The 12757-nt window shown below is 55.7% G+C and overlaps 2 protein-coding genes across 7 annotated transcripts in view; one reads left to right on the top strand and one right to left on the bottom strand.

The window, feature by feature from the left end:
* The window catches only part of USP37 (ubiquitin specific peptidase 37), a 34310-nt gene extending 30661 nt beyond the window's left edge, over positions 1-3649 (top strand). For all 3 annotated transcript variants that reach the window (XM_085584265.1, XM_021526218.3, XM_085584266.1), the window contains exon 24: positions 287-3649. In XM_085584265.1, coding sequence (XP_085440391.1) covers positions 287-374 — 88 coding nt within the window. In that variant the 3' untranslated portion in view covers positions 375-3649. The remainder of the gene's footprint in view (positions 1-286) is intronic.
* A 599-nt stretch (positions 3650-4248) lies between these two features.
* On the bottom strand, positions 4249-12348 carry VIL1 (villin 1). Of its 4 annotated transcripts, XM_085584270.1 has the most exons (20): positions 10790-12348; positions 9724-9825; positions 9440-9514; positions 9111-9307; positions 8742-8850; positions 8391-8501; positions 8092-8294; positions 7511-7589; positions 7293-7391; positions 7043-7196; positions 6833-6933; positions 6561-6698; positions 6259-6417; positions 6000-6179; positions 5739-5884; positions 5499-5643; positions 5054-5242; positions 4832-4900; positions 4513-4650; positions 4249-4425 (listed from the first exon to the last, which is right to left on the bottom strand). In XM_085584270.1, exons 2-20 carry the CDS (start codon positions 9796-9798, stop codon positions 4312-4314), a joined length of 2481 nt encoding a protein of 826 aa, XP_085440396.1. In that variant the 5' UTR covers positions 9799-9825; positions 10790-12348; the 3' UTR covers positions 4249-4311. The 4 variants fall into 4 exon arrangements, with proteins under 4 accessions (XP_085440396.1, XP_085440394.1, XP_085440395.1 ...); XM_085584268.1 differs by having other exon boundaries at positions 9111-9514; XM_085584269.1 differs by having other exon boundaries at positions 8092-8501.
* Positions 12349-12757: the final 409 nt, after the last annotated feature.

Below are 12757 nucleotides of genomic sequence, written 5' to 3'. Positions count from 1 at the left end.
TGTAAATGCTCCTAAGTTGTGTTATTGCAGCCATGGCCATCTCACGACACAGCCAAAATGAGGTTTGTAGGTAGAAATGTTTTCAGGCACACAGAACTTTAGAAGGTTTGTGTCCCTGTCTTGTGTGCTGCTGCTTGGAGATGTCAGAGTAGACATCTCTCTTTGCCAGAATTTGTAATGCTTGAGTTTGTGGAGTAAATCCAATTGCTGATTCCCTCAGGGCTATCTTATGTAATGATTTGTTGTTGTACAAAATTTTCACTGTTGGTCTTTCCTTCTGTTCTAGAGATATCTTCGATGAGTTACTAGAAACAGAAAAAAATGCACAGCCACTTAGCATGGAAGTAGGAAGATCAGTTCGTCAGCCTCTGTGAAGAGTAAAACACCTTGTTCCTCCTGAGGAGCAAGGAAGATTCTGAACTTGTGCCAGCCACGCAGGAGTAACAAACAGCTCAGGGCCAAAATATGAGACAAAAGGTAGAAATATGGGACGCTCGGTTTGTTGAACCATCTGTGCAAGTCCTGGGCCTGAACTTTGTGTTTAAACCTTGACATCCAGAGCGACCCTCCTGTGGTGAAATTTTCAATGTTTCTCAAATGATTTTGTCAGCATGGAGCCTTAAAGAGTTTTAACAAGCCACAAGACTACAGCTGCTCATAAACTGGTTTAAAAAATAGTGCAAAAAGAGACTCGACTTTAAAAGCCCATTCACCTGTGAGACGTGAGTGGTGAAGATTTACATATCACTTGGCGCTTTTGTTTCTTTTCTCCAAGAGCAATTTAAGCAATAGACTGTAACCTGGCGTGTGTTGTGTTAGTAATATTCACTGGAAAGCCAGATCACTGAGCAGGCTCTTGCCAGTCATCTGGCTAACAGGCATTTTGGAATCACTCAAGCTGATGCGTTGTGACATTCATGGGTTTGTAAGCACTCTGCGATTTACGTGCGGTTCCAGGAAACAAACTGTCGGTGCTGTGGAATGTATTGATACCTGGTGGCAGCTCTGTTGTTTTTTTTACACCATTCACTGTCATCCTCATTTAGGCGTGAGATTATATATGTGATTTCTTTTGTTTTACAAGTTCTGTTATTTGACTGCATTTTCTCCATGAGGCTGTTGCATCGGTGCCGTTTGGAGAGGCGAGGTCTCTCGCTGGGTGTGCTGTGTTTCACACTGGAGTTGTGTTGCTTAGGGCTGCTCCGATGTGACCCTGGGAGAGCCAGGTACCTGGAGCAAATAGAGCAGCAGCAGTTCTGGGGGAGAAAGAATGTTCTGGCATTGCCCTTCCTGTGCAGCACCTGGCACTTGAACTGCTCTGTGGTTGAACCGTGCTCTTGCCATGGTCTTGTGTTACCCCAGGGTAAGAGGCTTTGTACTGCAGCCGCGTCTCCATTCTCTTTGAGGAGTGAAAGAGTGCTCAAAACTGTGAAACTAAACCGGGTGGAAAGCTTTCAGAAGGCCCTTGCTCATCATTAACAGAACATGGTTAGGAAGAAGTGATGCTATCTGCTGGGTTTTAGAAGCATGATGCTCCTTTTATAGCTTGTTTCAGTAGTGGGGGGAGAAGCCTCTTAAGTTCATTTTTTTTCAGCACCTTTGCACTAATTAAGCAGGGGCAGATGTTTCCTTACACTGACATTTACTCATTTCAGAGAAGTTGTTGCTGTAAGCAGAGTAGTTGCTCTTGTTTTGGCCTCTAGTTCTGATTTTTGCAGCCTGAGTTTTAGAGATTAAAGATTTCTTTAAGGGAAAAAAGGAAAAAAATCACCTTTTTTGCCACTGAGATAGTTTCTGAGTTTTTTAAACTATCATTAGGAGTTTCTCAGGAATAAATTGGCTGCAGCAAAGCAGACAAAACCATCGATGTAGGAGACAGCAGGCACTTCCACACTGGAGTTTACCTCAGCAGGGTGTGTCACTGCCCTCAGGGGCCTCTTCCCACTTGTGCTCAGCAACAGCAAGTGACAGCGTGGTGTCCTCCCCACCGAGCACTTGGGGGACCCTGGTGTGCTGAAGACTGTCCTCCCTCCCTGTCCCCAGGTGGGACGAGCCCAGGGCCCTGGTCAGGGTAGCATCTTCCTGGTCTCTGAGCCAGCAGCAAAGGCTGGGTTGTAGACATGCCAGAGCGTTTATCTGGTGAGATGCAGCCCGAGGTTGGGGGTATTTATTTATTACAAAGCATTATACTTTTCTATTGTCAATACTAATTTTGGTCGAATTCTGGGTGACGGGAAGAGTTGTTGACGTGAGAGCTGTCCTTTGAACTGATCGCCCTGCGAATGTGATGGACTGCTCCGTCCAGAGGGCAAACCTGTTTTCCCCAAGCACATCCTATGCTTGTGCTGTAAATAACTGGTATTCCTGTAGTATCAGAAGTCAGCTCTGCTTTTTTGGGTGGCAAGGTTGTTTTTACAAAGCGCTACACTCCAGTTAATTTATAATAAAAGCAAACATAGCCTGATTTTTCAGTGCAGTAATTTTTGTTTAAAACCAGTTTTGTTTGGATCAAGGTGCAAAAGCTGATGCTTGAAAACAGTGTTCCTTGTTTTCTGAAAAGTTCTTGCTTGTTATGCTAGTCATTAAGAATTTTCAGACATATACTATAATTTAAGGTTTTTTGTTTGGCATATGGCAGCTCAGTTGCACTTTCACCAGGGCAGGAGTGTCCACAGAGCCCCTTCCTTGCAGAAGCCAGCTTTTTCCCTGCCCAAGAGCAGGGGGGAGGATGACAGGCATGTAATTCTCAAGAGATGTTCTGCCCACTAGTTTTGTCATTCCCACTGCTCACGCTGTTGCAGCAGCAAGTTCAGTAAGCCCTTCCACGTGGGATACCTGTGTTTGGGTATAGGCAGGTGAAGCTTAGCTGTGGGCCCTGAACGTGGGCCGCTCTTCCTCAGTTAAACATTTACCCACTTCTGAATCAACCTAGTTTAGTACAAGTGTGATTCATCACAGAAACTCAAGGAACTCCCATCCCTCTGTTCCTTCTGTTGCTTCATTGTCTAGCTGCAATAATTTGGTCTTGATTTACACCGCTAATGTGAGAGGGGCAGAGCTTTCGTGTCACTGAACTGGAGCTTGTGTGCGGGTCCCTGGGGAGCCCTGGCCAGCAGGGCTGCACAAAAAGACTTTTCCCAGCCGGAGGGAGCAGCAGAGTGGGACTGAGGGGAGGAGAGCACGGAGCTCTGCAACACCTGTGGCCTCGCCTCGCCCCCTGCTCCGTGCAGCACAGATAAGATCACCCGTGCATCTTCCTTCCTTCCCGTCCCGCATCTGAGGAAGGGCTGATTGCCAGCTCAGCACTTCCTGCTTCAATGGGGAACATCGTGGGGCTGGGAATAACTCATCTGCTTTGTTTTAATGGAGCTAATTATCCCTGTAATTGCCCGCCAAAGAGAGAAAAAGGGGTGCAGGACCCCTGGCAGCTGCTGTCCATGTGGTTTGCAGCTTTGCCTCCTGCTGGCTTCTGCCTGCACCCTGACTTTCTGTTCTTTACACTGTTGATGTGGAGCAGTGCTTTTCTCTGTGTTTTAGCAGACCTGTTCCTCTCTATTCTTTACAGTTTTTGCTCTTGGGTTCCCCCTGCCCATTTTTAAACTATGTGTAGATAGATTTTTGTGAAATTAAAACCTCTTTATTAACCCTCTATTGATTCAGAATCTTATTTCTGCTGGCTCTGGATGGGCACTGCACCTCCACCTCCCCTTTTGCATTGGGACTTTGCTCGGTTGCCTGGGAACATCCTGTGTGTGTTCAGCGCCCCTCAGCACACGTCCATCCTGGCCCCCCTGAGAGAGACGTGGCCCCATAGGGGACACCTCAGTGCCTCTCAGCATCCTTCTAGAGCCCAGGTAGAAGGAAGATGCCCTCCGCCCCTCCTGGGTCCAAGGACAAGTGATCCCTGGTGTCTGTCCCCACAGGCAGTGTCCCCATATTTACCTTTGGTACCACACGTATTTACTGCAGTTCAAGTGATAAGGCAGGGAGTGGCTCCAGCTGTATACTGGACCTTTAGCCCGGAGCTGCAGGATGGGAGAGTCCTGGCTCCCCGAGCATGCCCAGCCTGTGCATCACCTCTGAGCACAGCGAGGTCAAAGGAAGGCCTCAGGGAAAAGGAGCTGAGGGTCCTGCCTTGTGCTGCTGGGGCCCAGTCAAGACCTGTGTGTCTCTGTGTGCCAGCTCTTAACCAAATAACCCCCACACCTGGGGCTGGCCCTTGGGGTTAGATGGGAGAGACCACAGCCCTGTCTTTCGCACTTATTTTATTTACTAAAGAGCTGGGATTGTCCCTGTGCCCAGGCTCCTGCCCTAGAAGAGTCCTTTGTCCTTCTTGAGATTCTGTTGTTTCCACAAGGGCAGGCTGCTGAAGGCAGAGCGGCTCATGCCAAAAACCGCCTGGAAGTCCGCATCGGAGAGGTGGTCCTGGGGCCAGAGAAAGGAGGCTGAGCTGAAGAACTGGGAGGGGCTTTCCCTGTCTCCCCCTCCAGCATCCCCCTGGCCTCATCTTACCTCCTTCCTGCTGGGATCCACGCCCCGGGGCAGGTCCTCGGCTGCGGTGTTCACCAGGACATCCAAGGGGAAGGTCTCCAGTTTGGTGGGGACAAGGGTGGTGGAGGCAGTGAAGACCTCTTGCCTGGACGTGAGCACCTGAGTGGGGGGTGCAGAGTCACACCAGGGACTGGCCCAGGGATGGATGCCCCAGGCTGGCTCCAGGTGTCTGCTCACTTGAGGATCTGTCCTTGCAGCTCCTCCTGTCACCTGCCAAGGGGACGGGAGGGTTTTCTGTGCCCCCACCCAGCCCAGCTGCCTTTCTCCTTGTGCCACTTACTGAGGTGAGCTGCCCAAGGCTGCTCTCATCGCCCAGTTCAGCTCTCAGCGTCTCGTAGGATTTCTTGTCCTGGGAAGGAGACAGAAGTGCTCAGCCCCTCAGCATGCACAGGTGTCAGGCCAGCTGCTGCCCCCACCCTGGAGCTGCTCCTGGGGCCAGACCCACATCTGGTCCCTTCTGCAAAGGGACTCCCTGGTCTTTCAAACCCTCCCCGTGACTCACGTCCCAGTTGAGTGGGTCCCAGGCCAGGAACCAGCCGGTGAAGGTGGGGGGCTCATAACCCTGCTTCACCACAATGATGGGGGTGTCAAGGTCACGCCCACTGGGGTGGCTCCGCAGGTACTCCTGTGCCATCACTGCTGCCGCCTCCTTCTCTGACTCATTGGCGCCTTTCCCAAGCCAGAGGAAAACCTGCAATAAAGTTACTGTGTCCACCACTGGGGTGAGATGGAGCCCTCTGGGGCCATGGCTGGAGGCACATGGGGAAGGACTTGGGGAGTTAATTCCCTGGAACAAGAAGGCTGGAAAAAAGCATCGTGGGACCACATATAGGCAGATTTCCAGCCTCCCATCCCACCAACTCTGGCTGATGCAGGTCCTCCAGCCACAGGAATATCAAATTGTGGGATCAAAGGTCTGTCCTGTGTTCCATGCTCCCCCAGCTCACCTGGTCCCAGGTGTCTAGTAGGTAAACATCACTCTCCTCCAGGTCATCCTGGGTGAAGTCTATGATTTCTGTGGCCAAGAAGGTGCCTGTCTTGTTGGAGCACTCAAAGAGTCGGGGGGGCACAGAGGGGTTCTCCTCCTGCAGCCTGAGAGGGGTCAACGTGATGGGAATGAGACTCACCCTGCTTGGGGACTGGTGGCCCATCTTACCCCTGAGCACGGGTAGGGACAAGACTGGTACCTCTTGCTACTGGCATATTGGGACTTGCCCCCCAGGGCCAGCCAGAACTCAGGTGGCTCCTGTCCTTCTGCAATCACCGGCTTCTCCAACTTGGAGATGATGTCAGCCACAGTCTTGGCCATCTCACGTTCATCCCCGCTGCATCCCTGCCAGGCAAGCACAGCTGCTCCATCACTGGCTCAGGCCAAAGAGGGGGAAGAGGAGGTGGGGACAGTTGTCTTGGAGGTGGAGGCACCCACACCAGTGCCCAGCAGTACCCACCTTCCCATACCAGAGGTAGCAGCAGCTGGGGGTTTTGAGCACAAAGACATCATTGGAGTTGAGGGAGGAGGCGCGGACGGGCACCTCGAAGGCCTTGGTGTTGTACTCGTTGGTGCCGTGCACTTGGAAGAGGCGGGTGGAGGGTGTGGGCTCTGTGCTGCCTGCCCGTGATGTGCCACCCTGGGGGACAGGGACAGGAGGTCACCACCAGTGCCACAAGCTCACTCACCTGCCCGTGCCCCAACGTCCCTGTGCTCACCGCATACACCACCATCTTGCCCTTGAAGATGGCCATCAGATGGGCCGGCTCCTTGCCCATGGTGACGCGGATCTGCACGGGCTCGTTGTTGTACTTCTGGTCCAGGGCGACGGCTTGGTAGGCAGAGGCGGCCAGCTCATCTGTGCTGGCTTGGCGGCCCTGGGCAGGGCAGGGGGACTCAGCACCCATCACCGCCCCCCTCGTCCTCTTGGGAAGTTCTGTTCCCAAGGGGCAGAGCACCCCCAGTCCAGGGAGGTACGCCCCTGTCCCCCACCCATGGGGCAGTGACCTGGAGGTCTCACCTGCCAGATGTAGATGATGCGGTTCACCTTGGGCCCCACAAAATAGGTGTAGAGCACCAAGTAGCAATCCCCGCCATAGAAATGGCCCAGCCACTTCTTCTCTACAGGCACCAGCTCATTGTCCTCCACACGCCAGACCTGGTGGGACAGGGATATTCTGCTGTCAGAGCTGGTGCATACTCCTGCCCTGCAGACCCTAGACCCCACAGCATCCCCTGGTATAGCAAAGGGGGTACCTGAGAGGGTCATACATTCTTCCATGGCCACCCTACCTCCACTTCTCCAGATCCATCATCCACCATCTTCTGCTGGGCAGCCATCTGGGGCTTGGCATGCAGTGTGGTAGCGTCAAACTTCACCTGCTCCACCTTGGCTGGGGGAAGGGCAGAGGGGTGAGCCAAATCCCTTTGGGCCACAGGAGCTCCCCACAGCCTGCCTATCCCAATCCAAGAAGTCCTTCCATGTGGGAAGGAGACACTCACCCACTTTGCCCACAGTGTGGGTCTTGCCCAACCCACTGCTCTGGTTGGGGACAGTCCATTTTTGGAAAAGTTGCCTGAAGATGGCTGACTCGGACCCATCATTCTCTGTTTCCACACTGGTGCTGTCCGGATAGTTCTTGGCTTTGATGAAGCCCTGGTGGGATACAAACACAGAGTGTGGACATGGAGTGCCTGGCACTCCAGGGAGCAGTCAGGCTATCGCATAACAAGCCCCTAACCCAGCACCCACCAGCGCCCTGCTCATCGCCTGCTGCTTCTCCTCCTTGTTGGCATTCTTGCCCTTCCAGACGAAGATCTTGATACCTCCTTGATCAAGGATGTAGCAGTCCTTGAAGAAGGGGCAACAACAGAAATTAGGACTTTAGGCAAGCACACCAAATTCAGCTTTTGAAGGATTAAAGCTGCCAAGGGAACTGGGCATCCCCAAGCATCCCATGGGTGACAGACCTCGTGCAGGAGCATGTCTTGAGTTAGGGGTCGAACTGCCACCTCCTGTATGACCAGGTTTCCACTGGCATTGGAGACACTGACAGGAGAAAGAGATGAAAAAAGGCTTAGAAAGTGGGTTGGAAAATCCCATCCCCATTACAGGGTGGTGGGGTTTAGTGGGCCTGCTCCCTCCCTATCCCCTTTCCCAGCCAGATCACAACACAGGGAGCACCCCAGGGCTCTCTGGCTGTGCCACGGTGGCAAACTGGTTTGTAGCTTGCCTTGCCAGGCAGCTCACTCATGGCCACAAGGAGGAACAGAGGGGAGTCAGATGTTACGGGGCCACTGAGGCGCATTGCCACAGCAACCAAAGGTGATGCTTGCACAAACATCTCTATCGGGTACCAATCCTCTTGGCGACTGGGATTCCTCTTGCTCCAATGGCATGCAAAGGACTTATCCCTACCCCTGCTGTAGCTTTGACCCTTCTTGGTGTCTGTCCGTGGGGCTGGGAGTTGTGGGACATAGCAGAGATGGCTGCTGGCTCCCTCTGACACCATGGAAAATGCCCTGTGCATAACCCACCCCCTACAACTCACTGGTAGAGCTTGAGGGAGGATTTGAGTGCCTGGTCCACTTTGACATCAGGGATGGCTGGCTGGATGTCCCTCTTCTCACCCAGCACGTGTTTAAGGACCTTCATGAGTCCTGGTGAGGCATCCTCATCCTCACCATCCACTACGCCCACCTTGGCACGGCCCCCACGTTCCCGGTCCCGGATATCCTTGGCCAGGGTCATTGCCTGCAGCCAGGGGAGAAGGGATAAGCCCACATGAGGGAGGGAGTGGCTGGTGACCCCCTTCCTCCAGGAGGGGACCTTGGGACCCCCTGGCCATACCCTCAGCCTCTCGTTTCGGTTGCTCTCAGGGCCGTTCCACTGGATGATGAGCTGGCCCAGGTCCAGCAGGAATACGTCTCCTCTGTTGAAGCTTTTCCAGCTCATCTCTACCTGCAGCAGGATGGGATTGAGAAGGGTGGGTGTCAAGCAGCAGAATGCCTGGATCCTCTCTCACTCAGGAATATGGGCCTCCAGCCTATATTCCTCCTCCCTACCCCGAGAGATTGGGGAGCAGTTGCAAGGCAAGGCAGCATCATCCCACACCCACTGTGTGCCCTGCTTGAAGGCAGCTGTGTCTGGGGGGAGCTCTGGCCTGATCCTGATCCAAACTCCACACATCCCATGACTCACCTCTCCTGCCACCACATTCTTCTTGCCCTTCACGTGCAGCAGTCGCTGGACATTGTAGGTGTTTGTCTCCACGTGCTTCATGCCTGAGGCCACCCCACCCTTCTTATAGCTGGGAGGGGACAGACATGGTGTCAGCCCTGGGTCCCCCTCCTCACACCACTGGTGTCTCCCTCCCACCTCTGTGCACAGGGCGGTGTACAGGGTACACACACGTGGTAACAGACAGATGGAGCCCAGCTCCAGATCCTCCTGCTTCCTCCCCCACCTCACTGAGACAGAGCTGTCCCCATCCCCGCTGGGGATGTCTCCACAAGGCCCCTCCCCACTGTCACCCACCATGGGAACAGGTCCCAGGGGTGACCGACATACATGAGTCCCTGCTTGAAGTAGGCGCGGAAAGTGTCGCTCTCGTGTCCCTGGGCCTCGCGGTGCTGCACGGCCACGGAGCCCAGGTGATCATCCATCTGGGTGGTGTAGATCGCTGCCGCCCCCTGCTCATCCTGGCTTGACTCCTTGCCCAGCCAGTAGTGGATGTCGTAGCTGAAGTTGCTCCCGGACTTGCGCGTCTGCAGGACACCGGTCCCCGCTAGAAGAGCCCCTGTGTCCCCAGGCCATGCTGGCCACAGACATCTCTCCCTACACCCAGCCCCCTCAGGGCAGAGGTTCCCAGTTCCCTGTGTGACCCCTGACTGCCCTACCGACAGCAGGACGTAGCAATCCCCCTCGTAGAAGTTGCCGTAGCTTTTGGTGGGCACGGGCACCATCTCCATGTTCTGCAGAAGGAAGGCAGACATCAGCCCTGGTGGGGGAGCCCCCAGCCCAGCCCCATGCACCCCACTGCCCCAGCACCGGGACCTGCTGGGTTTAGCCCTGGATGCTGCACTGAGACCCAAACCCAGCTACTGAGGACACAAAGGGAGGATCTTCCCTCACAGAGACCCCCACACCCAAGGCAGCCCCAACGATGTGTCCCCATTCCCACCTCAATTCGCCATATCTGGATGCCTGGCGTGGTCTTGTTCAGGGTCCTGGAGACTTTGGCGCTGAGCTCCACCATGGTGACAGGTACCACCGGCAAGGGGACCTGCCAGCATTGGCAACACCCTCGTTAATGGCAGGCAGTGTCATTAAGAGCTGGGACACAGCCAACCTGCTGTGCCATCTGCTTCCCTGCTTGCTCTGCAGAAAGCCCAGCTGTAACCCCCCTGTACAGAGCTGCACGGGGTGAGGGTCCCCAGCACCGCGGTACCAGCTCTGTGTGCACCCAGCTGGGGCTGCCAACCCCTCAGCTTGGTTGGCACCGCAGCTAATGAGTCCGTACCAGGGTCCAGGTTGGGAAGGTGCAGGGTCCCAGAAGTGCCCCAGTGCCCTGCCCTGTCTCCAAGCACAGGACAGGGCAGTGCACACCCACAGCACGGCAGCTGCAGCTGGGTGACGCTGCTGCACGGTGGCCTGCTCCTCCCCAGGACCAGCAGGAACTGGCCCTGCTCAGCCTTGTCCTGGCACGGCTTGGCATGAAATGGAACAGCATGACATGGCCACTGCTTACACCCAACACACACGGATACACACACACACACTCACTGCCTGCTTCAGACTCCCTGCTTCCAAGCCCCCCAGCAGAACCATACCCCGCCAGGGAGGGCACATCCTGGCTCCACAGGGGTGCTGAGTGCCAGTGCTGCCAAGGCTGTCCACGGCCATCTCTGCCAGGCTGATAGTGCTCCCCTCAAGCAGGCAGAGGGGCTGAGTCAGGCAAAGCCACCCTGTGCTCCCCGGCTGGCAGGGAGGGCTGGCATTGCCCAGCTGGGAGGTCTCTGCTTCCCAGCCCTGTGAAACCCCACCTGGCCCCCCTGTGCTGCCCCACAAGCACCCACATGCCCTACCTCAGTCCCAGGGGAAGCATCCCCCATAGCACAGCCCCAAGATGGGGCTCAGGTGAGTGCCCAATCCCCAGGCTAACCTGATGCCAGGAGTGATGATGACCATGGGACATGCTGTCTCCACCATGCCCACCCTCATCCCCTCACCCTGCCCCAGCCCCTCACCTTCCCTGCAGAGCTGGGTGCACAGGTGAGCGTACCTTGGCGGAGTGCTCAGGTGCCAGCACCCAGGAGACCTTTGTTCCCTTAAGTCCCAGCCTTTGCTCACCATATAAGGGCAGGGACAGCCCAGAGTCAAGGTCCCCCCAGCCCTCCAAGACTTTGTGGCACCTAAGAGCCCCGTTACTCATGGGGTGTTTCCCCCCAGATGCTATTGCACCCTGCCCACAGGCTGGCTGTGCCCAGGGTGGTTCCTCAGCCATCCCCAGGCCTCCTCCCCTCTTGGCCCCAGGTACTGAGTCCATGCTAAATGTCTTGCTTTTGCACTCCACCAAGAAGTTCCATAAAGTGATAGCAATGGGCTGGACCAGGACATGTGGGCATCAGCCACAAACAGAGGTGCCTTGATGCCATGGGGATGGCCACTGTTCTTCATTCCCCAGACCCTAAAACCCCCAGACCCTCCCAGACGTGGAGCACTAGGACCATAGAAATGGGATTTTTTTGGTGCCTTCTCCCCCCAAAAAGGTTCCATGAAGTGACAGCAATGCAGCACCATCTTCCTGGGGCATCCCTGTCCCACCCCCTGACTGGCACATCACCACCCTGACCACGGGACTGTCCCCAGGCTGTTTCACACGCCATCTGGAAGCCAGATCCCTGGTCACTCCTGGCTTTGCCTCCCTGCCTTGAGAGTCTCCACAGCCCCAAGGTCCTCTTGGGGATGGAAAGGGGGTACAGAGATGGGACATGGGGCTGGAACCTCGGGAGACAGGACAGGACATGAAGTGGTGGCATGGCTCAGCCCTATGCCCTGCCCTATGCCCCGTCCTATGCCCCCAGAACCCAGTCCCAAGGGTTGGTATCTGATGATGCCCTTGATGCTGGCAGAGAGAAGGGACTGAAATGGCTCCCAGTCCTGAAGGTGGCCTTAGGGAACAACTACAGTGTCCACAAAAGTGGGAGAGGCAGGTGTCAGCAGCAGGCAGGTCCCCAGGCCTCCTGCCCTGCTGTTAAGTGTTCCCCAGCCCTGTGGGATTGCTGCAGCTTTATCTTGGCTGCCCTGCTGAGCCAGCAGTCCCGGCCACCAGAGCTGCAGGCATCCTGCAACCCTGGCCTGGGCTGCAGCGAGCCCCAAATCCTGCCTGACAGTCCCCCCTCCCTGCAAGGATCCCCACAGTGATGAGACGGGCTGAACCAGAGCAGGGGGCATGTCAGACACAAAGGAGTGTCCTGATGCCACAGGGCTGGGCTCTGCTCTGCCCTCCACTCCCTTGGTCCCCAAACCCTCCAAACCCTGCCATTGAGCTCCTACCTCCTGCACCCCACATGAATGTCCCCGTGGAACCCTTACCTGGCTGCAGAACCCCCAGTGGGGCCGAGTTTGGGGTGGGGTGGAGCACCCGGGTGGCCGCTGCCACCCTCTGCTCAGTGGCCGTCCCAGGGCAGTCTGTCAGTGTGGCACAGGGTGGGGGACCCCTCGCAGGCCCCAGCGGGCTCACCCCTCTCTGGGCCCCCAGCCGGGCCACTAATGAACTCAGTAATTAGCGCAGCCATCAGGAAGGACAGAGATTTCATTAATGAGGGGAGGCACAGGGCCAATGAGGGCACGGGGGAGGGGGGCAGCTAAGAGACATTCCCCCCAGGAACCCAGTGCAGGGAGGGGGTCACAAGCTGTCCCCCAGTCGATATGGGGGGAAGGCCTGATGCCTTATTTGGAGCAAACCCATTTTGCTGGGAGGGGGGCAGAGCCCGTGTGGTAAATTTACCCCCTCCTTGGTGAGGGGCAGGACACCCATCCCTGTGGCACCAGGGGCCTTTTCCCAGGATGGGGAGGGAGTTTGGATGGAGGTGCCAGGCCAGTGTGAGGGTGTCCCTTTGGCACCAGGAAAGGGGTGGCCCCTCAACCCTGCAGTCCAAGGGTGCTTCTCCAGCACGGACCTGCAGCATCCCCCACGCCCAGGGGACTCGGGG

Source organism: Lonchura striata, chromosome 7, assembly GCF_050655825.1.
Source record: "Lonchura striata isolate lonStrDom1 chromosome 7, ASM5065582v1, whole genome shotgun sequence".
In the NCBI taxonomy this organism is placed as follows: Eukaryota; Metazoa; Chordata; class Aves; order Passeriformes; family Estrildidae; genus Lonchura; species Lonchura striata.
Note: the sequence above shows the minus strand (reverse complement) of the source record. Positions and strands in the feature narration are given on the sequence as shown.

What these genes read in the sequence shown, in the direction of transcription:
- VIL1 (XM_085584267.1), bottom strand. Translation starts at nt 9,798, where the DNA reads ATGGTGGAGCTCAGCGCCAAAGTCTCCAGGACCCTGAACAAGACCACG. An exon ending in TCCTCCCTCAAGCTCTACCA is followed by an intron (nt 7,590 to 8,091) that starts GTGAGTTGTAGG and finishes TTCTCCTGTCAG; the next exon opens with TGTCTCCAATGCCAGTGGAA. An exon ending in CAATATGCCAGTAGCAAGAG is followed by an intron (nt 5,644 to 5,738) that starts GTACCAGTCTTG and finishes GACCCCTCTCAG; the next exon opens with GCTGCAGGAGGAGAACCCCT.